The sequence below is a fragment of the Lutzomyia longipalpis genome, chromosome 3, assembly GCF_024334085.1.
Source record: "Lutzomyia longipalpis isolate SR_M1_2022 chromosome 3, ASM2433408v1".
Taxonomy (NCBI): Eukaryota; Metazoa; Arthropoda; class Insecta; order Diptera; family Psychodidae; genus Lutzomyia; species Lutzomyia longipalpis.
In genome coordinates, this window is record NC_074709.1 from 4,506,686 (window position 1) to 4,533,988 (window position 27,303).

General features: G+C 39.9%; 3 protein-coding genes and 1 long non-coding RNA gene across 6 annotated transcripts in view; 2 read left to right on the plus strand and 2 right to left on the minus strand.

The window, feature by feature from the left end:
- The first annotated feature begins 1,677 nt into the window (after positions 1-1,677).
- Positions 1,678-3,013, plus strand: LOC129791514 (inactive pancreatic lipase-related protein 1-like). Its single transcript, XM_055829671.1, has 2 exons — positions 1,678-2,217; positions 2,317-3,013. The coding sequence occupies exons 1-2, from the start codon at positions 1,728-1,730 to the stop codon at positions 2,745-2,747; spliced, it is 921 nt and encodes a 306-aa protein (XP_055685646.1). The 5' UTR covers positions 1,678-1,727; the 3' UTR covers positions 2,748-3,013.
- A 620-nt stretch (positions 3,014-3,633) lies between these two features.
- Positions 3,634-4,772, minus strand: LOC129794311 (lipase member H-like). Its single transcript, XM_055835108.1, has 2 exons — positions 4,218-4,772; positions 3,634-4,016 (listed from the first exon to the last, which is right to left on the minus strand). The coding sequence occupies exons 1-2, from the start codon at positions 4,699-4,701 to the stop codon at positions 3,634-3,636; spliced, it is 867 nt and encodes a 288-aa protein (XP_055691083.1). The 5' UTR covers positions 4,702-4,772.
- A 1,371-nt stretch (positions 4,773-6,143) lies between these two features.
- Positions 6,144-27,303, minus strand: part of LOC129791535 (hemocytin) — a 30,701-nt gene continuing 9,541 nt past the window's right edge. For 2 of the 3 annotated variants that reach the window (XM_055829697.1, XM_055829698.1), the window contains exons 2-17: positions 23,963-24,567; positions 23,172-23,459; positions 21,722-23,104; positions 21,427-21,658; positions 20,213-21,355; positions 20,001-20,151; positions 18,703-19,474; positions 17,827-18,614; positions 17,205-17,747; positions 16,732-16,914; positions 15,281-16,679; positions 14,688-15,167; positions 14,117-14,626; positions 10,607-12,712; positions 8,185-8,970; positions 6,144-6,506 (exon numbers count right to left, since the gene is read on the minus strand). In XM_055829697.1, coding sequence (XP_055685672.1) covers positions 6,307-6,506; positions 8,185-8,970; positions 10,607-12,712; positions 14,117-14,626; positions 14,688-15,167; positions 15,281-16,679; positions 16,732-16,914; positions 17,205-17,747; positions 17,827-18,614; positions 18,703-19,474; positions 20,001-20,151; positions 20,213-21,355; positions 21,427-21,658; positions 21,722-23,104; positions 23,172-23,459; positions 23,963-24,567 — 11,569 coding nt within the window. In that variant the 3' untranslated portion in view covers positions 6,144-6,306. Of the gene's footprint in view, positions 6,507-8,184; positions 8,971-10,606; positions 12,713-14,116; positions 14,627-14,687; positions 15,168-15,280; positions 16,680-16,731; positions 16,915-17,204; positions 17,748-17,826; positions 18,615-18,702; positions 19,475-20,000; positions 20,152-20,212; positions 21,356-21,426; positions 21,659-21,721; positions 23,105-23,171; positions 23,460-23,962; positions 24,568-26,642; positions 27,298-27,303 lie in introns of those variants that run through there. The other variant, XM_055829696.1, reaches the window with a different exon arrangement.
- LOC129791543 (uncharacterized) lies at positions 13,228-13,876 on the plus strand. The gene is made up of 4 exons (XR_008750726.1): positions 13,228-13,319; positions 13,379-13,446; positions 13,509-13,575; positions 13,633-13,876. It is a non-coding gene; the product is annotated as an uncharacterized LOC129791543 (long non-coding RNA).

Sequence of the window (27,303 nt, forward strand, 5' to 3'; positions counted from 1 at the left end):
TTTAAAAGTTTTTAATTTAGTCGTTATTAGCGTTTTTTTTTTTAAGATAAAAAAACTTTACTATGAACCTTAAACGACTTTACTAAATATTTCTAGAAATTTTACCTTTTCTTTTTTTTTCTTTAATTGAACGATAATAGAACGATTTTAAAACAAAAACTGTCAAAATCTTTCAGCGATTTTCAGATTTTAAGAAAAAAAAATTTTACAGAATCATCCCCATTCTTAAAATATTTCTAATATGAAAAATATTTTAGGAATGAGGTTGATTCTGTAAGAAATTTTTCTTTTTTTTTTCTTCCAACCTAAAAGTTTTTTTAAGATTTAAACGGTTGATATTTTAGCTATTTTTCTTTCATTTTACGTCCTTCTTTTGTCGTTCAATAAAACAAAGGATTTGTTATAGAAATGAGTCATAAAGACTTTGAAAGATTCATCGAAAAGTAACTTTCTCTTTTAAAAAATGATTTAAGAAAAACACAAACTGCCAAAATCTTTAAAGATTTTTCACAAAATACTTACCAAATATCTTATTACTAATAAATTGTGAGATGATAAAAAAATATATTTTTAACAGAATTAATCCCAATGGGTCGTATTCAGCGATCACAAAATCTTTGAAGTCCTTGAAATTTTAGAAGTAATTCTTGTAGTTTCAAGGATTTCTTTGTCGCTGAATACGACCCAATATTTGAAATATTCTTACAAATAGACCCACATCCTAAGAAAATAAAATAAGTTTAATTTCTTCACGTTTCCTCGCAATTTTCTATTCTAAGGGATGGTCACGTTATTTTGGAAACTCTACATGAACAAAATGGCCAAAATGTGAGAATTTCAAATAATTTTTTTGAGCACAAAAATTTATTTTCTAAATTAAAAATACTGAATTCTTATCAATATCTGACCATTTAACAAGAGTGCAAGCAAATTTCGAATTTTTGGTTTCAAAATTGGCTTGAAAATCGCTCTTGAAAGTCCCCGAGTTTCCAAAATAACGTGACCATCTCTTAAATATCGTTTTTTCCACATTTTAATACAAAAAAAATATTTTTCTTAAAAAATATATTTCAAAATTTCCTCAAATTCAAATTTAAACGGAACCTGTACGACGTGCTAAATTTTTAAATCCAAAAGCAAACGGTCTGCAATTTCCACATTACATAAATTAGACAATTTTGCAAAAGGCGGCAAATTCAATCCATCAAAAAAAAAAACATTTTGCAAATAAGCAAAATTTACACAAACTCAAGTTCAAACTTTTTTTTTTAAATAAAATTTGCACAGTCTGCAACAATTTTATCTCATCTCGGTACATATTTTTTAAGAAAAAAATGATTCAAGGTTTGACTTTGAGGCAGGTTATCGATGGGGTGATAATATTCAGCCTTTTTTTTTTCAAATTTACCAAAGAAATAAAATAATGTCTATTTATTTAAATAAGATGACGCATCCTCCATCACGAGACACTAATCTAAAATTTATGCAAAATTATTGAATTTATTGGATTAATTGCAAATGAATCAATATATAAAGATGAAAATTTGGCACAAACTTTGCCGCGGCCAATATTTAATTATTTCATTGTGCTGTATCTAGAAATTTCAAGATCTGATAAGAACTTTGAGACAAGATGAGGGTATATAAAGATCAATTTCTTCGCGATAAATTGCAACATTTTAGTGAGATTATTTGAGGTGGAAAGTGTTGCTATTTCATTAGCTAAAATGAAGTATTTTTTGCTCTTAATTTCGTGCTTTTTTGCATTGGCTGTTGCGGAGGATTATGCCGCAAATATTCATTTTATCGTGTACAGAGACAATGTTCCCTATAATCTATCGAACACCGCAAGTGGGAATCCCATTGAGGAGGGACTCTGCAGTGCTGGAGATCAATTGGCAATGGTTGTGTACGGATGGACGGAAAGCTGCTCAACTGATTGGGTAATTGATCTCATCTCCAACCTCACGGAATACCGCGGAGGATGCATCATCTGCATGGACTACAGCCACTACACACAGACAGCTAGCTACATTGAGTATCCAATTATTGTGACCCAATTCGATGGAATTCGCGACGTTTTGAAGAATGAAATGGAAGATCTGCGTACTTTTGGATTTGATCCCAGTCTTACGTACATGTTTGGCATGAGTTTTGGATCTCAGGTCGTCCTTCAAGCAGCAGGACTTCTTACCCAAAAAATCAAAGAGATTGATGGTAAAATTATATTTTTTTTAAACTAAAATTAAGATTTAAAATCTTTAAATTCAACAATTGAGAAATTTAATTTCTTTTTCAAAAAAAAAATTCTTCCAGCATGCGATCCAGCTCAAGTAGGCTTCCTCCCATATCCCATCACACCTGATCCAAAACTATCCGCTGATAATGTCCAGTGCATCCATACAAGTGGCGACAAAGGAACCGTCCAGAGATATTGCCATCAAGATTGGAATATGGGACACTGTGGCCTGTACCAAGATGCAGCTGGACTCAACCCCTTAAATGATCACGGAACCTGCCCCATTTTCTACAATAGCGCCTTCCGCAATAACTTCAACGCCATCCCCATGCCCCTCGAATGTCTTTTGCCGAAATTTTTGCAAATTCTCGATTTCCGTTCTCTCGCAAATTGCGTTTACCCGTCTGGCTTCAAAATGGGCTACATGCAGAGAGATAAGCAGGGTGTCTGTGGGCCTAATGGTGGAAATCTCTATGCCAAGACTACGGCAACATATCCTTACAACTAAACTTAAAAACCTTAAAAAGAATACCTACAAAGGCGCATGATCTGGAACTTATCTTGACCTCTAAATGATTTGGAAATATTCCAAAGAAATTATGAAATTGCACTAATTTTTTAATAACTATTTTTTTACAAAATTATTGTTTTATTTAAATTTCTTTCAAAAGTAGCACTTTAAGAACTTTTTTGAACTAAAATTGTACCTTTTTCGAATTAAATAAACATTTGGATTCAATATTGAAATTAAAATTATTTCTTTCAAAGCAGAAACCTAGAGTTTTTTCTACATCATTTTGCATGAGTTTTTAATCCTTTAAGGATCGCAACTTATTCAGTGATTTAAAAGTGAAAATAATTTATTTAGAACACCTTGAGCTTCAAGTCTAAACAATGGAAAATATCGAATTATTATCAAATGTTAATTTTGACTTATTTTGGAATTATTAAAATAAAATATTATTTGTTTTAAAGCAGAAACTAAAAGTTTTTTTGATCAATTTTACATGATTTTTTAACATGATTAAAATGCACTTCGAACTTGAAAAAATTCAAAAGTTTGGGAAAATAATCAAAAAAATTCATCTTTGGGTTAACGTATGACCCAAAAAGCTAAAATAAAATTGAGTTCAAAATCAATGAGAAATCAATTCAAATAAAATTTATTGAGAAGAAAATTGTAAAATAATTTAACTTCAGGTGATTAATCCCAGAGTTTAAAGAAGAAGGAAATAAATTTTCAAAACATCGCTGAACAAAATTTAAAAAAAGCGCAATTTTCTCCTTTTTCTTGAACCACATCTCCAATGAAAAAAGCCTCCAATAAACGACAGAATAAATCTCAATTAAAAATTTATTTCTCATTATCAATTCTACAAGAACAACTATCGTATTCAATTGTAGGGATAATTCCTCGTTGAAGCCGCGTAGAGCGTCCCAAAGGCTTTCTGCTTTCGTCTCTCCATGTAGCCCATTTGGAAGTTTTCAGGATGCTCCTGGCAATCACGTGGTGTTGCGGGGCAAGCAGCTGGGCGGGAAACTGCTACGAAGAAATTGCGGAAGGCGCTGTTGTAGAAATACGGGCAGAGCCCGTGGGAACCTTTGGGGTAGGGTCCAGCTGCAATTTGGCTCCATCCGCAGTGTCCCATATTCCAATTTTGGTGGCAATTTCTCTTATGAGTCCCTTTGTCGTTGCTTGTGTGGATACACTGAACATTCTCAGCTGATACCAGTGGGTCAGGCATATTTGGGAATCCTGGACCAGCTGGGTCGCAAACTAAATGGAATCAAGAAGGAAAAGAAAGATTTTTTTTAATATAAATTGTATCAAAATTCAGGCATAAATGGGTTAAATAATTGCTATGCTTTAAATAGGGGTGAAAAAAACACCCCCAATTTAATTCAAAAAGCCTCCATTTATCAACGGTTTTCAACGCTTTTATTAATTGTAATTAAAAGGATTAAAAGTAAAGCTCACCATCAATCTCCTTGACGACCCTCTCACCGAGAAGAGCAGCAGATTGGAGGCAGAGATGAGCCCCATAGCTGAATCCAAACATGTAAGTATCACTGGGATCAAGACCAGCCCTCCGGTAGTCATTCAACTGTTCATAGAGGACATTGAGAATTTGCGGAAATTGCCGCACGAGAGCAAAATAGTCGGGATTCTTCGAGAAGCGACTGTAGTCCATGCACACGATACACCCTCCGCGAACTTCCGTGAGATTCGACACGAGATCCAGCAGCCACTCATGGGAGCAACTCTCGAGCCATCCGTGCACAATCACCGCTAATTCATCACCCGGATTGCACAAACCCAAATCGACGGGATTCTTCGTTTCAAACTCCGACGTATTCACTGGACGATTCTCTTGGAAGACAATAAAGTGAATTTCTTCCGAGAAATTCTGCCCAAAAGCCGTGGTAAAGAAGAAAGAAAGTAAAAGCCAAAAATTCTTCATTTTTTCTCAATGAAATGATTTTATCTGACAGAGATTTGTTAGAAGAAAAATAAACTTTTGAATCAGGAGAAGGTTGAGGAAAGCTTTCATCAAGCACAAAAACCAAAGGTACACTGAGGAGCGTATCTTTTATAGTGGAAAAGGCGGAAAACATACCTCAGAAGCGATTGAAAATTAGACTTCAATTTTTCTTGCAATGCTTTAAAGTAAAATTAAATTTTTCGAGGCTGAGAGAGCTTTCAATAAAAGCCAAATTTTTTAGCTTTTTTCAGGATCATTAGGGTCCTTTTACTCCTGCAGTTTTTTTTCAAACTAATAAAAGTTTTTCAATCCTAAAGAGGTTCAGATTAAAGAAAAAAAGCTTTGAAGAAGTTTTCTTAATTCAAGATTGAAAAGTACTAAATCCAAGTTGAAAATTTTATACTGCGTTCTACTAGTACTAAAAAGGTTCCTATTTAAGACAAAAAGCTTTGAAAAGTTCTGCATCGAAGCCTAAACAGTACTAAATTCAATTCAAGAAAATAATAAATTAAGACTTAAAATATACTAAATTTTAATATCTGAAAGTACTAAATTCAACCTGAAAACAAGTTTTCCAGATTTTCAGTTTTAAAAGGTTTCAAAATGAAAAAAATCTTATAAAGCTACTAAATTCAAATCTTAAAAAAAAAACCAAATTAAAGGGATTTTTAGATGAAGGAAATATTAGGATTTACCAATGTTCGGATGATTCGCTGAATTAAATCAAAATATTCGGCAGATAAACACCCCTTGATTAAAGGTTTAAGCGACTCTTGTGATCATTTTTCAAATTTACAATGATCTGGAAATTTTAGAGCTTTAAGCTTACAGTTGAAAGAGATAGAATGTTTCTCCGTTTAAACTTTCTTCGTCTTTTCTTTCTTACGTGTTTTTAACGTTTTTTTCTTGTAGTTTAGTTCAAAATTTAATGAGCTTTGATCACTTCAATAAAGACTTTTTTATTACATAATTAAAATCCTTTATTTCCTGAAATAAAATAGTTTTTGGGATCAATCCTTTAGCTTCATTACGGTGAAAGAATTACTCAAAAATCTTAACTAGAAGAGTCCTTAAAAATTCTTTTCCAGTTTGGGTCAGCGCATAATCGAACGATCCTTAAAGTGTTAATGATCCTTACGATCCAGAACAACCTGAGAGCCTATTATTACTCCTCTCTTATTTTTTCAAATCAATTTTTCGCCTTTTTGTATCAAAAATAAATCTTCCCAAAAAATGAAAACTTCCCCAAAATTCCTTCTCCCCCACAGAAGCCTAATTAGGCAAAAGAACTGTGAAATACCTACGACGAAGAGATAGTCAAGAAAAAACAACGTATTTTAACAGTTGCACCACGCGGTACACAAACGCGAAAAAAATATGGAACAATTGTGATAAAAGTCAAACAAACTTCCAAAGCAACATTTTGTGTGTCTTCACCTTCTTTTTTTATTGGCTATCTCAAAAAACAAAGCTTGTGCGTCAATTAAAAAAAAAAGAGTTTTGTGCTTCTTGTTCTGCTTTTTTGGCGAATTTCTTATTCGATTCTTCCTCATTTCTTTTGCAATTTATTGCCGTTGATAACCTTCACAGAGCAGGGCATTGGGAGCAATCGCATGTTTTGGGAATGGGGACTTTGGTGCTGTATTTGTGACCATCTGAGCATGTTAGGAGGACATCCAAGAGTGGCAGTGGTGAGAGATTCCTGCATTGCCCATGAGTGGGTGTTGCCTGGGAGATTAAACCAACTGTGTCAGCTTCAGTGTGAACATCAGGAATGCATTTCTCTGCAAAAAGAAAATGAAAGAAAATCGTTTTGAAAATGTACTGGTAAGCTGACCAAGCTTACGGGAGCTGTGTTTCTTTCAGTGTATCAATTTTGTGAGAGCAAACTAGAACGCAAATTCATTTAAATACGCGCAAAGTCGGGAAAAATTGAAAAGTCATCCCCCAAGAAATCTTTAAAACGCCATATCTCGAGAACAGCTCCATAGATTTTCGTAAATTTTTTTTTGTTTGAAAGGTCTTGAAGTCAGCTATAACATATCGAAAAATGAAAAAAATTTATGTCGCCATTTTCGAAAAATTCGAGTTCGAAATTTTCGAAAACTTTGTTTTTGACTTTAGCGCCTCTTGCGGTCATTTCTCGAAGTTGCAATGTTCTAGACATTTGTAGGGTTTCAAGAAATTTCTGCAACCCAGGCAATGGCACTGGGCTGGAATTGCCGGTTTCTTGTGGCCCGGTTGCCGTTATCATTTAGGATCGGCTAGTGTGTTATTTCTGTGCATGCGTGTGTATTTGTTTTCCGCACACACTAGTATTTGCCAGATCCTTTCCACCTAAGTTGGCTCGCCATTTGACGGCCCGCTTTGTCTGAGGCCTCCCAAGCCGTTTTGTCCCATCCCTTCCCTCTTATTAAAGTAATATCACAGTTTGATATCACAGATCGTTTCCTTATCACTGGTCCAAGTTTAAAATCTTATAAAAGTTTTAATTAGGGACAGCACAAATAAGTTAAATAAAATTACCCTTAAAAAGTCAGGGTAAACATAAAACATTAACTCACAGTGCACGTTGTATAGACACAGTTGACAAACGATATGAGGGGAGGTGTGGCTACGGAGGAGCGCTTGAGTTGATCAAGATCGGACTTGTAGAACCCAAGATATGACATGCCAACTTTGGAAGGATATATCTCGAGAACGGATCCATAGATTTTCTTCATTTTTGGCATGGAGCTAGATAATATGGTCAGCTATAACATATCAAAAAATGAAAAAAAATTATGTCGTCGTTTTCGAGATATTCATCGAAAACTCATCGAAAATTTTGTTTTTGATTTTTGGCCCCCTAGCGGTCATTTTTGAAACTTCCGATGTTCTAGAGAGTTGTAGGGTTTGTTGAGAGCTTTCATTTGAGCCCGGGTTGATCAAAATCGGTCTAGCCGTTTTCTAGTTATGGTCGATTTTCGATGAAAAATTGTGGCGGCCATATTGACTAAACGGCTTGACTGATTTTCGAAAATGAGGTATCGTTGGAAAGGTATTGATGGCCCCTACAACATATCAAAATTTCAGCCCTCTAGCTATAATAGCGGCTGAGATATAGCGAAAACAAAATTTTGAGGTTATTCAAAATGGTGGAAGGGGGGGTGGGAGGGTGGATTTGACCTCATAATCGGATGTCTTCCAGTCGACTTTTAAACTTTGCCGTTTACCGCAAGTCTCTATCTATTACCGTTCTCTTGCAATTTAGCGATTGATTCCGGACGGACGGACGGCCGGAAAAAACTTATTTTTGGCGCATACGTTTTTTGGAATGTGGGGACCCTAATTCGTGCTCATACCAAGTTTGAGACCGATCTGACGACTTTCGATTTTGCTCGGTACACAAAAGCTGTGTCTGAAAGAAACACAGCTAAAAATCTTTCACATAAAATATATTTTTAAAAAAAAAATCTTTACTCTGCTCTGAGATTTCTGGTTGACACAACGTGCAGCATCCCTGTTTGTATCTCCTCCCTTCGGGACAATCCTCAACATTCGGACAGGATTCCTGCTCAGCAACAATATAGAATTGATCATCTTTCATTTCACAGCGGAAATTCGTGCAATTATCCGGGCTCTTCCACTCAGCTCCGAGATCGTAAAATTCATCTTCAACTTTGCAATGAGACTGCACGCATTGCCCACAACACTTGTCCGAGCCAAATGTTGGAGAAAGATATTTGTAGCCAATTTTGCACTGATCGTCGCACGTTTCCTTCTCAGCACTCACAGTGACGCTTCCACTTGGAGTTATTGAGCAAATGAGATTCAGGCACGGATCCGAAGACTTCCACTTCTCTCCAATCTTCTTCAACACACTACTTGCACCCTCAGTCACAATACAAACCCCCTTTGGCTCCTCACATCGCACAACATCGCAACATTCTCCCTCCTTTGCTGGTGTTTCGGTGATTTCGAAGAATTCTTCCTGGCATTTGCTTATCTTTGGCGGACAGAGGGATCTATCGCACTCAAGGCGACTTGTTGGACAGCATCCCGAGGAATCCTTCACAACCCTAAAGCCAGGAAGGAGTTTCTGCGGGAATTCCTCAGGTGGTGGACAATCATCAGCAGGTTTGCATTCGCAAATGAATTTCGTGCAATTGTTGATGTCCTTTTCAATTTTCTTCACTTGATCCTCCCCACATTTGGGCAGCGGCGTGTCAGGGCATTCATGCTGAACTAATTCAATTTCCTCCGGAACTGTGAGGATTAAAAGAAAAGGAGATTGGAGATGAATTTTGAGGTTCATTTTGCTAATTATTTGTTTTTATTTTATGTAAAAAAAAAATGTTGAAAAAGGATTGAAAATGAATTAAAAAGGGCTAAAAAGGACTTAAAAGTCGAGATTTATAAATAAAAAATTGAGATTACCCTAATCTATATTTCAACGGCCTTTCAATTCAAATTTGCAGTTTTATTTCGTGTGTATCTAACGTTTGACGTTTCTTTTCCAAAGTTTTGACAATTCATTAGTAATTTTTTTTTAACCTTGGAAGATTTTTTTTTCTACCTGTTGATGTTTCTTTTAAGGCCCTGGATTCTCTTCTAACAGATGACAGGACCCTTTTTAAACGTTTGACGTTTCTTTTCTATTGGTTTGTCATTCCTGTTTTATCTATTTGACCTTTCTTTCGATCCTAACGTTTTGACATTTCTTTTTTAAAGCCCTATTGTTTCTGTTCAAAACTTTTGATTCTTTTCTGATGAAATGACATTTCTTTATGTGGTTTGAAGTTTATATTTTAACGGTTTGACATTATTTTTCTAATGTTAATTTTTTTCTAACTTTTGACGTCTTTTATAGTGTTTGGAGCTTACTCTTACGTTTGACACTTTTGATATGTTCTAATATTGTCATTTTTTGTTTTAACGTTTAAAATTTCTTTTATAACATTTTTTAACATTAAAAGATTTCTTTCTGAAATTTGACGTTTCTCTTCTTATATTTGACGTTTCTATGACAGTTCTTTTTAATGGCCGCCCAAAGTGTTTAGTTTAGTCTCTATGTTTTTCTAATTGTATTAATTTTATACTTGGTTATGTCGGTCAAAAATGAACTCTAATGTTCGCTAGACCTACCATGGTTTTTTGGAGGGTTAAAAAAAATGACAGTTCTTTTGTAAGATATGACATTTTTCCTATAATTTTTGATCTTTCTGTTCCAATAGTTTGACGCTTATTTGCTAACGTTTTGACATTTCTTTACTAACAGTTCTTTTCCAACGTTTGTTATTTTTTGTACCCTTTGCCACTTTTATTAATGTAAGACGTTTATTTTTCAAAAGTTTAACATTTCTGTTCTAACGTGCATTGTAATTTCCTTCAAAATATTTTTAACATTAGAAGATTATTTTTTAACGCTTTTTGACGTTTCTTTTATAATGTTTAACATTTTGTTCTAACGTTTGATGCTTCCTTTCTAACTGCTTGAAACATAAACTAAAAAGATTTTAAATAATTTTCTAAAAATAGGATAATAGGAAAAAAGGATCGTATTGATTTTCAAAGATCAGAACGTATCTAGAAGAGCACCTTTGTAACTCTTAAAAACCCTCAAATTTCCATTTATTAATCCTTTGCAAAACCTTTAGTAGCTTTGAATTTTAAGGACTTTTTTAGGCTTCTTTTACTATTTTTAAAACTTCCCGGAAAATCTTCAAAACTTCCATCCAAATGTTCTTCAAAAATTCCATTGCATTGCTCCACAAAAAATAAAAGAATCAGGCCATGCCTCAAAATGAGCTCACGCACCTCAAAAAAAAGAAAACTCGCGGGAGGTTTTAGAGGTTTCATATCTTTACGAGCAGGGCGATAAAATCCATGTGCAATCACTCACCACAGACAAATTTCTTGCAACATGAGTCAACTGTTGGCATCTCAATGGCACGGAATCCACGATTGCACACCACCTCCTCTGCTGGGCATTCGGTCTTTGTGCAAATTATCTTCCCATCGGCGAAACATTCGCACCTATTGCAGGCATCCTTGTACCAGATATCACCGGCAAAGTGATCATCGTCGCAGGCTTGACACATCTTGGGCAGAATGCAAATGCCATTGTGGAGGATTTTGTCATTTGCACAGAAGCATCCCTCCTCGTGATTCACAGTGCACACATCGAGATGAATGTGCTGCTGCTCCTTCTTCAGGAAGGTCTCACATGAATCCCTGCAGCCGCAGGCTTTGTACGTGAGATGTGCTGGACAGTCGTAGGGGCAGAAATCGGGCTTTCGCCAATCAATGCAGATTCCATTTTGAGCACATTCCCTCGCATAGGCTGCCAAGGATTCACATGCCCCCTTCTGACTGGCCCCCGTGCGGCAGAGATCCTGCTGACACGATGACAAGTACATTATGGGATCCACAACGAGGTGACACTGCCCGAAGACTTCCTGCTCGAAAATCCTCATGCAGGGATCCTTCTCCGGTGGCAGGGGGAGACAATTAATCTCAGCACGTTCCTCACTCACGCACTCATCAGCGGGGAGATTGAGAGCGGGATTCTTGGTTTGCCAACTTGTTACAATGTCCTGAATTGTGGGATTTTCCTTCACTTCCTTCACCTCTTTGTTCATCACTAAATCATTCTCGGGCTCACCATCGCAATCCCCGCACAATCCCTCCATTTTTGATCCATACTTGAGGCTGGGGACGCGAATTGAGAAGGACATATCCTCAAAGGCGCTCGTTAGCTCCAGATGAGATAGCGGGAGGAGGATTCTGATGAGTTTTCCCGGCTCCTCTGTAACTTTTATCCATTCCTTGGCGTACGGAAGTTGTCGCACTTGAGCCCCATTGACGAAAGTTTCAATCTCATTCGTTCCCTGCTTCCGCTGAAGGTGAACAATGTTGTTATTGTGGAGGATGTGGAGGGCTTCCGTGCACGTTGAGGCACCCTTGCACTGCCCCAGCGTTGCAAAGACCTCAAATGTATAGACACCTGGGATTACGAGATCTCTGGTGAGGAGATACGTGCAATTCCCATCGAATGTAAAATTGCTCTTATCATACGTAACATACTGAGACTGCCCGAAGCCATCACAGACGCAATCTCTGCATTCCTGTGATGGTTTAACGCACTTTTCTCCCTTCCGCACAGTTCCTTCGGGGCAGTAGCACCCGGAGAAGCATGTTCCTGGCAAATAGGGACAGTCATCACTCTTCAAAGTATCACACGACAACTCGCACCTCCGTCTGTAGCAGTCACGATGAACGAGGGATGGTGGGCAGGGAATTTCACAATCATACGTTGATCTCCACGTGTCCAAGTGAACCTTATCATCAGCCGCCAAGCATTCCCGGACAAATCCCTGCAAAATTGAGCATTTGCATCGATGCGCCGGAGGCTTCCCCGACGTCTCGGAAGTTCGTGCTGCTCTGAGGCATTCACATGCCGTTTCAATGCACTTCGCCGTGAACTTCTCCATATCCACGGATTTCTCGCACACGCTGAATGTTTCCCCGGAGACTGCATTGCAAATCTGCAGGGCTTCCTCCTGGACATCCCGTGGGCATGCATGTGGTTGACAATTATCCTTCGATATCCTATCAACGTACCACGCATCCCCAAATTCCACCGTTGACTTCGCATCCTGCCCATTGGGGAGGTGTTTATCGTCCCCGGGAAAGCCATTGAAGTACCCACAGAGCCCATCAACGTGCGATGAATACTTCTGACTCACACCAATCTTAATGTCCCCGTACTCATCGAGAGTCACCCAGAAGCCATGATTGTGCGACACAAAGACCACCGTTGCGCCAACCTTTGACACACCAAAATTCATCTTGGCTAGGCCCTTCTGTAGCTGATCCACCGTGTAAATGTACCCATTGTACTTGACCGTGAGATCCGGATAGAGCGTCAGGATGCACTCGAACTCAACATCAGTGATCTCCACTTCTTTTGTGCACCTAAAGTCACCAGCTGAGCAATTCTTGAGCACTGAACGAAGAACAAAGAAGCATAATTGTTAAGAAGCAGTTTGATATGTTCCCGGAAAGTGTCATAAGTGGCTGAAAATAGTACATTCATCCTGCCCAATGCATCAGGAAGTTTCTAAGGGATCTAAGGAACTTCCCTTTCAACACCCGGTTGATCCTTGATATCATCTTCAGGACAAAATCTGAATCTAAAAAAACGCTTCAAGAAAATTCAAAGAGAACTTCCTAAATGGACAGATTTGGACTCAAAGATGAAATCAAGGATTAGCCTGGTGCACCGAAAGAAAAAAAAATGCTAGAGGTTTAGAGAATTGTTGTTTACTGGGGCTCGTCGCTAAAGTAGTGGACTTGATTCTCCAGCGTAGAGACACATGAGCCACTAAATCCGATTGTCACAATGTCATAATTCGGGTTTTTCTGTCATTTTGCTTATTCTTTGTTATTTGTTGAAAATTAGTTTTAGTCGTTTGAGTTTAAATATTTGAATTTGTATTAAGTAGCGCATACTTCAGGCAGGTTAGATTTATGATGTAAGGACTTTAGTGAAGAAAGTAGAAGTTGTCGCGTGCTCTCCATTTATTTGTGAAATTTACCGATTAATATTGAATGTAAGTAGAGAAAACTATTAAGAAAATGATCAGTAGAGTAAGATGATTCTGTATTACAGGGAAAATTAGGCGAAGAAGAAGTAAACGCCCAGAAAAGTTGATGAAAAGAGACACGGACAACAGTGAGGTTAGAATCAGAAGAAATGGAATGAAGAAATGTTAGAATATTAATTTATAATTTGCTTTCAGGGGAATTAGAAGATTTATTGAGAAGAGAAAGGCAGGCAAGCCCAATTTAGGAGGGATATTATCTCGAGTAAGTTTAAGATAGGAGATTTAAATTTGAGAGATTTTAGAATATGTTTTGTTTCAGACCAAAATTACACGTTACGGCTTGGTCTGCCTGAAGTTTGCGATTTGGATAAAATATTGAATAAAGAGATCTTGTTCAATTCCGAACAGTTATGTTTAGGTTATAAACAATAAACTTTCTTGCGATTATTGCAATTTTTAGTCAAATACGAGTGGTTAAATCAGTTTTTGTGCTAATTCATTGCTATCAAACAACCACAGATTTAGTGACTTTGTGTACCCATTCTAGAGACACACAGTTCACTGGGGCAAATCTCTGATTGCGAGTAAAAATATCTCTAATTCTAGTGATTTTTTCTTTCGGTGTGTTGAAAAGGATGTTCCTAAGGTCCTTTAGAAACTTCCTGATGCATTGGACAGGATGAATGTACTACTTCCAGCCACTTATGGCACTTTCCGGGAAGCAAAGTGTATAAGCTTCAAGTAGCTTTGCTTTGTTAAGAAACTCCCAAAAAAAGCATTCTAAATGCTTTTCTCAAACTTACATGTGATGGTCCAATTGCCTCCTTTCCACTCCCTCGCCAGGACGTGACTGCAAACATCAAATTTATACTCCATCCCATCGAAGGTGTTGAACATCCTTCCGGTTACATTGCACACAGCATCCCTCTGCGGAATTGGTTCGCAGTCAAATGTGGGGCAGGCTGTTGGGGAAGTTGGCTTCTCCATGGTCAAAGTGTACCCTTCGGGGCATGTTGGCTTCGTACACGTAAGCACCATTGCTTCATCCTTTGGCTTTATCACCTTCTCCGGCACACAGATGAATTCAATACACTTCTCCGGCTCATCAACAGCCTGTGTCGCCTGTGACGGAGTAGCCAAGCGCGAGTTGTAGCGTTGCTTCTTGAAATTGAATTTGGAATACTTTGCATGTATCTTCCTCCATCGTCCTTTTGTTTTTTGTGCCAACATTGCGGACTCAATGGGTTTCTTTTCGATCACCTTAACACGATAACCGGGCAGGCAAACCGGAGCAGGGCAGGTTTTTGTTATATCTAAAGAAGAACAAATAAAATCAAAACGTTGAAAGGAAACATCCCCCGTAAAGGATCTTACTTAAAACTGTCTCAATTGTAGGTCCTTTGGGCTTGCAATTGATCTCATCGTCAGGACAATCCATGATCCCGTTGCACCATAAATGCTCAGCCAGACATTCCCCACTTGTTGGGCAGAGAATCGTAAATTGCGGACAAGTTTCGCACGAACAGACACAATTGGGGGATTTAACAGGACGAAGACCCTTCTCGCATGGAGGACACTCCTTGGGCTTGCACTGAGAATTCCCACCAAGGACACAAACGCACTCAGAGCAATCTTCAAGCTCAAAATGCGCTCCAACGTCGTAGGGAATGTGTCCAACCATGCAGGGGCACTGACTCGGTTGAATACACTCCTCACCATTCCAAGCGAGCGGTGGGTAGCATTTGCAGATCCCTTCGGAAGCGCTTGGATGCAGAAGGACACCACGACAGGTGCCGCACTGAACTTTGGGTTTTTGTCCAACTTCTTCAATCTTCTTCTCCTCCTCAATTACAGCTGAAGGGGAAACGGAATGAAGGAGATTGTAAGGATAATTCTAAAATCGGAAGCTGTCTTGACAAAACAAGACTGTTTCCGATTTTCAAAAGAACTGCAAAAAAGGTACTTACGGTACGGTTGGAAGCATCCAAGTGGTTCAATTTTCATTTCTATCGCCTGATGCCATTTAGTAGGAACGACCTTTAGGTATCTAGCTTGAATTGGGAACTTGAACATATTGACCTTAATGATTTGTCCATCAACGGGTCCTCCAAAGAGCTTCCCGGAGCCATCGGGACTCATAATGAGATTCCACAGCTGCTCATCTTGACTGTAGAAGACCCTGTAGGCTGTAACCCACCCGTAGTCACCACCCTTCACCTGAAGCCCCGTAAGATTCCTCTTGTCCAAGAAGTCAAAAACAACAAATTCATTCGTTGTGTCCAAATTCGGCATCCATCCCTTCGAAGAAGTCAATTTTAGCTGCTCAATTGCACTGGGAGGTGTCCTTAGGACCAAATGATCAGCCTTTGAAGAGCTAAACTTGATCTGCGGAGGACTCATCTTCCCGTTCTCAATTCCCATCGGATCATCACAGAGTGGCTGAACTACTTCCTCTTTTATTGAAGTTGTTAATTTTATCGGAGCTGGAGTTGGTTTCTTCGTTGTTGTTGTTGTGGTTGACTCAGTTACGCTCTTTGGAGTTGTTGTAGTTGTCGTTGTTGTCGTCGTGGTTGTTGTACTTGTCGACGTTGTTGTGGTTCTCTTTCTGCTTTGCGGCAGAACTTCCTGCCGTTCTTTCGGAGGAACTTTCCCACATCCCAACAATTCAATTCGAATACAAATGGATTGATGCCACTTCAGCGGAAGAATCCTCACAACTTTAGCCTCAAAGGGAACCTTGAACAATGTTTCAGTCATTGCATGAGATTCAACTGGCCCATAAAACAATTGAGGCTCATCCCCATCTTTGACATAACTGAAAGCCACACCATCGTAACTGAAGAGAATCTTATAGAGCGTTACGTAGTGATTGTAGATTGGACTTCCACTGATCTGAACTCCGTATAGAGGCGTTAACTGCGGGAAAGCGATCTGAAGGTACTGCTTGTCATCATTAACAGCCGGAGACCAACTTCCGCTTGACACTTCATTGGGTTTTGAATTAATTCGACCGTAGTAGGGCTCAAAAGATGATCCCAAAACACTCGAAGCTGAAAAAGCTGTATCCGGAATTTGACTGTCTTCTCCACTTAGCACAGGAATCAGCTCATATTTGTCCAGATCACAAACAGGTGGTGGAGACAATGTACTCGGAATTATTAGAGGACGTTCAGTGACTTTAGGAGGGATAGCAGGAGTCACAAGGATTGGATGTTTTGTGAAAATTATCGGAGGTACTTCTGTAGTCTGTTCCACGGCAACGGTGTACTGTACTTCATGCTTCCTGCAAGTTGTTGAATCACAAACATAGGCATTATCCAGGCACTGACAGAGCTCACAATCGGATTCCCTGAAGACTTCTCCTGGCTGAAATCAAAGTTATTAGTCAAAGAATTTTTTAAAAAGAATTTGGCCTTACTTTGACTACGCTTCCATTCTTGCTAACGCAAGTGCATTGATTGGGCAGGACACACGAGGACTTATCTCTCCACAAGCCTCCAGGAGGACAAGTTATTTCCGCGTAGGTTGCATTAATGCATCCTCCAACGCAACCAACCAATTCATCCCACACACTAGAGCAGAAGCCGTTCTTTTTTAACATCTGAAATATAAGGCCTCATTAACCTGCTACTACATCAGGCTTTAAAAAATCAGACTTGAAGAATTTTTTATAATAAAATTTAAATGAATTCAAAGAAGCTGTTTGGAGCTAAGAAAATCTTAATATTTCAAAATAAAGGTTGAAGATCAGAATTACTTAAAATTTCATGAAGTTCTCTTGTCCTTCAACAGGCAAGAGTCTGATTTGTAAACAATCACTAACTACCCTAGATTTTGAACTTCTTCTATTCTTTAACAGTTCAAGTTTAATTCCGAATTAAGAAGACCTACCCAATTGTAGTAGTTGCATGACTTTCCACATGGGATCATACAGTCAGTCCAGACTTCCCCAGGAGGACATCTACCAAGAATTTTAACCGGAGCTGCTGTTGTTTCTTCCTTAGGCTTCCCACATTCAGGCTTAATCTCAGCCACAGAAAATACCCAATCACACACCATTGATTGCGGATTGAACATCATTGTTGGCCCACACGTCTTCTCCGCATACTTCCACGAGCCATCTGGCATTGGCATACAGTGGAGGAATTTGTAGCAATCTCCTGGAAATTCAACGTGCGGTACTGTTGGATCACACACAGAAGGAATCTGTGGGGCTGGAGTTTTATGCTCAACCTCGTAAGTTCCATCGCAATCGCAGAGAACGCGAATTTCATAGTCTGAGCAGGATCCTTCGCATACTAGACCACGCTCCAAGGAACATTCGCAGTTCTCTCCCGTTGATTTTGGAGACTTGTGCCCACGAACGGTTCTACATTCAATCTGGGCTATTTTCGATGGGGAACAAGTTGCTCCTTCACCTCCTTCTACATTTTTCTGCAAGATAAGATTGAATCATCTAGAAGTTTTCTGAATTTAGATCTCAAAGTCTTAGAACTTCTGACCAAGTTCGTACCATTAGCAGGTATGATGGAAGCGGTTCTTTGTCTCCGATCTTTTGCGCTTTTTTGGACGTTTCAACGATATCCTGAACGTATGAAACATCCTGATTTATCCACCCAGACCACCCACTGATACACTTCATGTCTTCCTCCTGATAGGGTCTCAGAGTAATGTACATGTCTTCTACGGTTGTCACCCCCACTGGACAAGGAGCTCCGCTGCAGATTTTCTTACCTCGTGAACAGCGACAAGTCTGGCAGAGATCAGACGAAACAACGTCACCTTCGTAGTAAAGGATCCCTTCGTGCTCCATACAGATTGGTTTGCATGTTGATCTTGGAACGCAATCAGAGTAGGATTCATTGGAATAAATCTGCCCTTCTGGACATCCTTTGAGCTTGCATCCTTCTACGCAGCTGTCTTCGCTGCACATCCACTTGTCTTTCCCCGAAGGCATAGCATTGTCGCAGGTTTCAATAGGGCAGGTTGAGATGCAAGGATTGTATGAGGAGCATTCGGGATCGCACTGCATTGGACAGAGGTCAGGTGTTCGCCAACGGATTGGGACACCTTTTAGGGCACAGGCATGTGCGTAGGCAGCAAGGGCTGTGCACAGACACTCACAATCCCCACCTTGATCGCAGGCACAGGTGTCGTGGGTGCAGCGTTTGAGGAAGTTATCAACGGGAACTTCTGAATGACAAGCCTGGAAGGCTCCAGTCTTGAGAACACCACACTTTCTCTGAGCCCACATCGTTCTATGCGGGTGTTTTGCACAGGAATCCACCTGCTCTGTTGTTTCTATTAAAAAGCATTTTTTCCTTAATTTTTATTTTCAGTCCTTAAGACTCTTAAAGATCCTTAAAAACATTTTTAAAAAAAAACTTACTCGGACAATAATCTTGAAGCTTCCAGGAATCCCCAAAAATAACCGGATTCGTTTCAATACCTGATGAAGGGGTCTTAAAATCATCCTGAATGTCACTGTTAAAGTTCCCACAGAGTCCTTGAACCTTCCCGCGCCACTGATTCGTCAGGGTGATGTAAACCCTCGTTCCACGATCCCATTTCACCTGCAATCCCAACTCTGGTGCTTCCACAACCACAAAAATCCCAGCTCTGTACACCAGCAAGGATTTCAGTGTTGTATTCTGAACGCTCTTCTGCCTATCGTGGCTGTCCTTAATCCCAGGAATTGGGGAATCCGCAGAGAGTGTCAAGGATTCGGGATTACTTCCTTGAATTGAAATATGAACTGATTTTGAGCAAGTCTCCCCCAGAGAGCCACACAGGACATTCTGAATTGTCACAGAGAAGCCACCATCAGTGCTGCCGAGACTTCCCTTTGCCAGGACATAATTGCAAACACCTTGGAAGTCAAAATCCTTCCCGTCGAATGTGGTGAAATGCGAATCACCCCAGGATGTACAAACTCCTGGACATTGATGCTCTGTGCACTTCCATGCGCCACCTTTGCATTCGCACGTGTTGCAATTTTCCTTTATTTTTGCGCCATCCTTGTAGCTAATGCCGCCATGGTGGCAGGAACAATCCTTCGGGCGGACGCATTTCTTCGTTGACATATCCAGGACGAAGCCTTTCTTGCAAACACATCCTGCCACACATTCAGCTGGGGTTGATTCCTCAATTTCATGCATATTCTGAGTAAGAAAGTGTGGGAATTCGTTATAAATAACCGTTATTTTAAAAACATGAATTTGCCACCGGCGGCGCTGTCGTTGATAGGAAAATAGGAGCGACAGACCGCCATCTTGCTCTCTTGTCAATCCTACTAGAAAATGAAAAATGTGTGAAAGCGTGTGTGGAGGAAAAATTAGAATTTAAGAGTGAATTAAATGTCCAAATAAAGAAAAACTGATTGAAAAACAAAGAGTGGACATTTTACTAGTGAATGGTGGTATTGGGCAGCGTCGATCTACTCCAAGAGAGCGATAATTCTACCTACGAGGGTGTCTCTCGTCAATCCGGTCACTTCGGCCGGAGCACCCACTAATTTAGCGTCTATGTATTTGCAAGTAGAGACGAATATCGCCAATTGCATAAGCTTTTACTACATAAGCATCTTTTCTAACCTCACAGAAAGTGAGAAGAAAAGACAAATTCCTGAATCCCTATAGAATCTCCTGAAAGGACTCAGGATGAGGATTTGTCAAGGAAGGAACTTACTTTGCAAGTTATCGGTTCAATTGGTTCACAAGTTGTGAATTCTTCATTATTGCTGGCTAAGCATTTACTCCGGATATCTGCAGCTGCAGGATATTTCTCTGCATCCCCATCCTTAGCTTCCACACAATCCCACGTAGCTCCGGAACATTTGCTGTGGATTTATTTTCAAGCTTTTAAGGATTCTAAGAGAACTTTAAAAGAGAAATCTTTACCATAGTTCGAGGAATTTATTCCCAGGACGGACTTCTCTGTATCCGGGACGGAAAGTTAGTCCTTTGTAGGCACAAGCACACATTCCTACTGGAATGCATTCATTGTCTTCATTGAGAGCTTGTCTATCGGGGCAACGACATCCCTCCACACAGTGCTTCCTGCATGGGTAGTCTGCCTGGAGATCCTCACATGTGAGCGCACAGGAATCTCCACATTCCTCAAACACCTGCCCAGGAGGACATTTGACGCCGCATTCGGTGATTGTGAGGCGCCAGTTGATGACAACACCTTGGCGGGCACATTCAGCAGCATAGGAGGAGAGAATGGGGCAGAGGCAGGCATTCACATCGTCCCCTTTGCAGGCACAAACATCATAGAGACAATCCTCGTAGAAGGGCATGTAGTCAACGTACCAATGACAATCATCAAAAATCTTCCCTTTGAGCTTCCCGCAAACCTTCTCAGCCTTGCTCTTATTCTCAATGTTCACCTGGCAAGGATGAGGAACAGGAGTTGTGTCCGTAATGTAGGGGCATGTTTCTTTAGTTCTCCACTTGTCAGCAAAAGGCTCAACGGCGGATTCAATATCCCCTTCTGGGGTGAGAAAATCATCTTGTTGATTGGAATTGAATGTCCCACAGAGCCCCTGAGTCCTGTCGCGATACGAAGCTGGGGCGTCAATGTAAACCCGCGTAACCCCATCCCACCAAATCTTCAATCCATCCTGAAACTCCACCGAAAGGAACGTCGAGCTTGCCTGACGGATCTTAAGGAGTCCCCGCACGAGAGTCTTCGGGAGCTTCTTCACTTCCTGCCCATCCACCAGAATAACCCTCCCTTGCTTCAACTTTATACTCCGCTGCTTCTCATCGCCGAATTTGTAGGAAATCGTGACGGATTTCGTACAAGATGGCATATCGAGACTCGTAGGGATGAGCTCCATTGCTTCGGAAATACTTCCGGGACATGCAACATTTTCCGCATCAACAGTGACGTTTTCCGTAAGGAACAAACGATAGGAGCATTTTCCCATGAAATCAAAACGTTTCCCATCAAAAGTGACATAGTGAGGATCCCCAATGGCACCACAGCGTGATCCACAGCTAACATCTGTGCACTTCCACGAACCATTCTCGCATGTACTGATTGAGAAAATTATCCCTTTGTAAGGACTCTTTGGGAATCTCATATTTCTTCGAGTTTTCTGACTTACCACGTGTTGCAGTCTTTCTTCACTTGAGCACCAGCCTTGAAGGACTTCCCGCGCAATTGACAAGGACACTGGAAGGGATCAATACACTTCCCATCGTGCTGAATTGTTCCAACAGGGCAGAAGCATCCTTCCCTGCATTGCGGGTCCTTTTCATTTGTTACAGCAACCCCACAGGATGGCTCCGAAGATGGACCACAAGCCCTGTAAATTCGTCCATCGGAACAAGGATGAGCTGCAAATTATCAAAGAAAATAAGAAAACGCCCAAAGATTCTTTTTTATTCATCCAAACTCACGACAAATCTCCATATCCCTCCATCCGTGCTCAAACTCAATGCCCTGAAAGACGCAATCTTGAGCAAAAACCGACACACCATCGCATGAGCATTCTTCCGGATGCTCAGCCACGGGGCAGAAGCAATAATCCGCAATGCATGACTCAACAAGGACATCAGCATTGTACTTTTCCAGGCAATTTGTGAATTTGGAACTCTTTACCAGCTTCTCACACACCGTCTTAGCCTTCTTCCGCACCTCCGGATCACATTTAGCCGTATCAATGTCCTCCACCTGCGTTGCAATACATTTACTCTTATCCACGTCGACATTTGGTGTTCGCCACGAATCCACAAAGGTCCTTGCGAGCTTCTGTTTTGCTCCGGTTTTTGAGATAAAATCATTCCGAACATCCATGTCCATTGTACCACAGAGCCCTCCTGTTCGATTCCACAGTGATGCCGAAGCTTCCACAACAACCAACTTCTCCGTGTCCCAGAGGATGGAAGTTTGAATGGATTCCAGGACAATCTTCACTTTATGCCCAATCATTGTGACCTTCATCCCCGTGAGCTGAGACGGGATGGGTATTTCGGATTTAGGGCTGGAAAACTTCACAGTTCCATTCACCTTCTCAAACGTGTACATCATATTGAGGAGGAAGATCACGAGGCTATGTGGGCAGGGCTGTACGGCGCCCAGAGGACAAGCTCTAACAATTACACTGAAAGCCCCATCGACCTGATCATGAATCAAGGTGTGAGAGCAGTAGAAGGGGGAGCTGTAGATAAGCCCATCGAATGTCTTCACTTTATTCCCATTCCATGTCATACAGATTGATGCCTTTGGTTCCCGGAAGACAATCCCTACGTCATTGGAGATGTAGAGATTGTAAACTCCAGGCAGTTGAATCACTTCAAATTCCTCCCCTTGCTGCCCTTCAATCTCATACCCACCACCATCTTTGTACTTTCGTGTCTTTGTTATCTCAATCTCTTGATACCCACCACCACCTCCTCCGGAAAATGACCAACTTCCCCCACTAATAGTTTGCCCCGTACGAATCAGGGTGTTCTGCTTGTATCCCCCCATTGAGATAACATCCATATTATCCCCAAAGACGCACTTGGGAACAGTTTCCGGGGAGAAGACTCCTTTGGCATAGCTACAGGTGTACACAGGAGCAGGTTGGAAGTCAAAATTAACACCCTGTGGGCAGTAGAGGGTGCAGCTGATGGTGTCTCCGGTCCCTGAGCAATTGTATCCTCCGTTGAATTTCATCTTCTTCGGTGCACAATTATCCACACTGTACTGACACTGTGGTCCACGGAATTCCGGAGGGCACTGGCAAACATTGAAGGATAAGCAATTTCCGCCATTTCTGCATTTTGGAGAGCACACAGCTGCAAAGGATCAATGTTTTCATTTAAAAAAATAAATAAATCCAGGATCATCTGCAGCAGAACTTACGCTGGCAATCTGGGACAGTTGGCCAATCTCCCCTCTTTGGGGTCCACTCCCCTTCGCGACAGACCACATTGGTAACTGTTGTGCCATCGGGAAAACGATAGCCTTTGGCGCAGGATATCGTGCATTGGCTGGAAGTGCACGTTTGCCGGGAATTGGAAGGAAGAGAAGGTTTCTGGAGGCACAACTTGTTCTCATACTGACACTGTGGTCCACGGAAATTTTCAGAGCATTTGCATTCACCCGGAGAGATGCAGATCCCATTATTCTGGCATTTTGGCATGCAGATTGCTTAAAAAATTATAAATAAATGAAAAGATGTTGCAGAGATTGCCTTATGACGAAGGAATAAAGTCAGCAACTTGAAGTTTGTACACTTTTTGAATAAACTTTTCTTCCCGGAATGGTTTGATGTGCTTCCCGGAAAGTGCCATAAGAGGCTGAAAGTTGTGTAGTCATCCTGCCTATTGCATCAGGAAGTTTCTAAGGGATCTTAGGAACTTTCTTTTTAAACCCCGACTGATCCTTGATGTCATCTTTAGGTCAAAATCTGTCAATTTAGGAAGTCCCTTTTCCAATTGCGTAAAGCATTTTTATAAACTAAGACTTTGACCCAAAGATGAAATCAAGGATCAACCGGGTGTTAAAAAGGACGTTCCTAAGATCCCTTAGAAACTTCCTGATACAATGAGCAGGTTGGCTGCACAACTTCCAGGCACTTATGGCACTTTCCGGGAAGGAAAAGTGTATTCAAAAAGTGTACAAACTTCAAGTTGATAATAAAGTAAACTCACGTTCACACGAAGGAACTTGAGGCCATTCTGCCCCCTGAACAATCCATTCTCCTTCAACGCAGGAGATCAGGAGGGTTGTTTCACCATTTGGGAATTGATAGTTCGCCATGCAGGTGGCTTTGCAGGTGTTGCTGTTGGAGGTGCACTTTAGCACAGCATTTAGCGGTTGATTCGGTTGCCCCGCACATCCCTGCATTTGCGATATGAGACCTGATGGGAGTGCTCCACCCTCATGATGAGTCCACTGATGATGCTCATAGGGAGGATGTTGCCCATACGAAGCCGAATGCTGTCCATATGATGAAGAATGTTGCCCATAGGAGGAAGGATGTTGCTTCATTTGGAAGTTGAAGCCACCTCCACCGTGAAACATGTGATGCATATCATGCCCATGATGACCCTCATGATGACCATGATGGTAGCCCTTCTTTATCCCCATCAAGTTCTCCATAAAACCCTTCCCGACATGAGCATCATTCTGCACATCAGGAGCAGCAGCAGGATCTTCCGGAAGCTCCTCAGTTGTTCCGGGGAATTTCTCCTTAATCAAATCTTCCAGCTGAACAGGAACTTGATCAAACCGCATCGCCACCTCTTGATCATCACTGTGGGAAAAAGTGGAAATGGGGCAACGTTGCAGTCTTTTTTGCATTTTTCTAATAATTTCTCCACGAGCGATAAGGCCCCACAGTGGGGACGCCATGTGGTTTTCCCGGGGATTCCATTCAGTCTGGGTTTCAGCGGTGTGACTGAGAAATTCCCCACGCGACTTTTCAATGGCGCAGACAAGCAGAAAGTGGGTGTGAGAGGAAGAGATGTGATAAGAATGTTGATCGAGGTTGAGGACAAACATTAGTTTTGCTTTTTTGCTCATTTCTGCATGTTTATGTGATAAAGAGAAGCTGGAATTTGCGAATTCTTTTATCAAGAACTTCCTGGCGACATCACAAAAATTCAAGGCGAATTTTCGGGAGTCTGCACGCGTATACTTAATTCAAAGGAAGTATTCAAGGCAAGACTTTGATAATTTCTTGATTTTTTTTACTTAAATATTCTTTTGAATTAAATTCTTAAGTATTCTAAAATTAATTATTTGAAAGCTTTTGGCTTTAAAAATTCTTTTAAATTAACTAAATCACCTGGTTTTTAACCCAGATATGCCTTTAGAATTGTTTTGTTGAGACTTCCGCGAAATTTAATATCAAAATTGTCTAGAAAATTCAATTTCAAACTAAAATTCTTCAAATTTTGCGGAAAAAGCTCTAAAACTCTTCCTTAACCCTTTAACGTCCAACGTGAAACATAAAAACATTGAAACATGCGCTCTTTTATCGCGATTTTTATTCTATGAATTTTTTTAGAGGACTTTTCTCACTCAGAACGTCTTCTTTGGCCCCTTATGCGGGAATTTGATGCATTTGTAACATGGAAAAACAATTACATTCATAAATAATTGCAAAAAAATAAAATGTTTCACGTTTGGGTCAGCATATGACCAAAAAAAACCTTAAAGGGTTAAACCGAATTTTGACTTTTGTGAAAATTAAAAAAAAAAGGATTTTTTGCATCTTTTATGCTCTCAAAATCAATTTAAATAATTTTTCTGAGTGTATTAAAGAACAAATTTGAGTTAAAATAGTCAAAAAATATTAAAAATTCTAATTTTTAGGATACTTAAAAAATTAGTTTATGAAACCTGAAGATTAATCTATTAATTTGAAGCTTAAACTTAAAATTCTAACTAACTAAAAAGCACATGAATGGAGACAAAACATTTTTTTCTGAATTTGTATTCCTTTCCTAATTATTAATTCACAGATTGACATAAAAGTAAAACATTTTATATTTTCCCGAGTTTAAATTATTTTTCTAATTTGAAAATACTTTATTTTGAAGTATAAATGAGGCCTAAGAAAACGTTTCGACTGAAAAATGTTTTTGGAGAACATCCTCCAGAACTAAAAACGTGATAAAAATGATCGCGAAACGGCTAAATTTTTAGCAGCTTAAATTTTCTTTTTTTCTCTCTATTACATATTTCATGACGTTTTCAGAGATATCACTGAATGTTGGATGAAATAAGCGTAATTACTTCATATTTGCTTTAAGCCTTTAATCAAGCAGCAAATTCGTTATCTCAAACCGAGCGTTTAGCTCTTTCCAGCTTCTCGAGCTTCGCACAGATTAATGTGAATCCACAACGCCAAACGGCTACCAGAAGCGAACGAGTGAACTTCCGGTTTCAGCTAAACTACATCCTTTGCCAAATTGTGCGCATTTTAATACGGAGAAATCTCTCATTTTTCCGGGAAACTTTCTCTTTAAATCCGTAAAGGATTTTTCTTTCTTTTATGATTTTTTTTAGTTTAGCGTTGACCTAAAATCTTAAGGGAAAGTAGGAACTTCAAACATAATTTAGGTGTATTGTTGAGAAAGAAAAGGATAAACTTCTTGCTGATCTAGGATAATTCGAAAAAAACAAGAAAAAGAACTTTTTTTTTGAAAAATTTAACACAGTTTTAACGGTTCTGATTCTGAAGGAAATCTAGATTTTTTTCCTAAATTCTTAAAAATTCCTCTGAAAAGCATATTCAAGCAAGAAATCTTTATCCTCAATTTTTGACTCAAGTCTTACGAACTAAAGAGCCTAACTTGTAATTTAATTCACAAAAATAATTACGGATTCATCAAATCTCCCCCATTTGGGGTAGTTTTGGGCTCATTTTCCGCCCACACAGCACTGATACATCCAAAGAGAACAAACACAGAGCACCAGCACAGAGTTTTCACTTTCTGGACCTTCATGGTCTCCTCCTCCAGCACTTGGAACTTTTTTCACTTTCCACTCTTTTACTATTTAGCACTTCACTTTTCCTTTTTATCCACTTGACCACTTGTCCACAGAACGACTGAATTCTTCGCAGCTCCTCCTGCCTTTTTATAGGGATTTTCTTATCGGTTTTGGCACATTTTTTGCGGCCTCTCCAGAAATTATCGCATTACGCGTATCCTGTGCAGAATTTTTTCTCCATTTTATCTTTGGGGCTACTAAATTCTTAGATGTCTCTGGCATTGGATTTAAAAATAGCCCACAAGATTTTTTTTCTTTTGTTGTTTGTGTTTTTTTTTTGGAGGTCAATTCCCCAGTAATTGTGTTGCGTGGGATCGCGAAATCGATAAAAAATGCGCCAAAGGGGAAAAAGGAGCATAAAGAGAGGAATTAATGGAATTAAATTGGTGCGTTTATTGGGGTTCAGAAGGGGCGCTATTCCACGATAAAATGCTTCATTAATTATCCCCAATAAATTATTCAGGAATTAATTTCCATTTTTTCTAGGTAA

Coding starts and splice junctions, on each gene's coding strand:
- LOC129791514 (XM_055829671.1), top strand. CDS start 1,728: ATGAAGTATTTTTTGCTCTTAATTTCGTGCTTTTTTGCATTGGCTGTT. Junction 2,218..2,316: donor AAAAATCAAAGAGATTGATG/GTAAAATTATAT, acceptor AAATTCTTCCAG/CATGCGATCCAGCTCAAGTA.
- LOC129794311 (XM_055835108.1), bottom strand. CDS start 4,701: ATGAAGAATTTTTGGCTTTTACTTTCTTTCTTCTTTACCACGGCTTTT. Junction 4,017..4,217: donor GGTCGTCAAGGAGATTGATG/GTGAGCTTTACT, acceptor GATTCCATTTAG/TTTGCGACCCAGCTGGTCCA.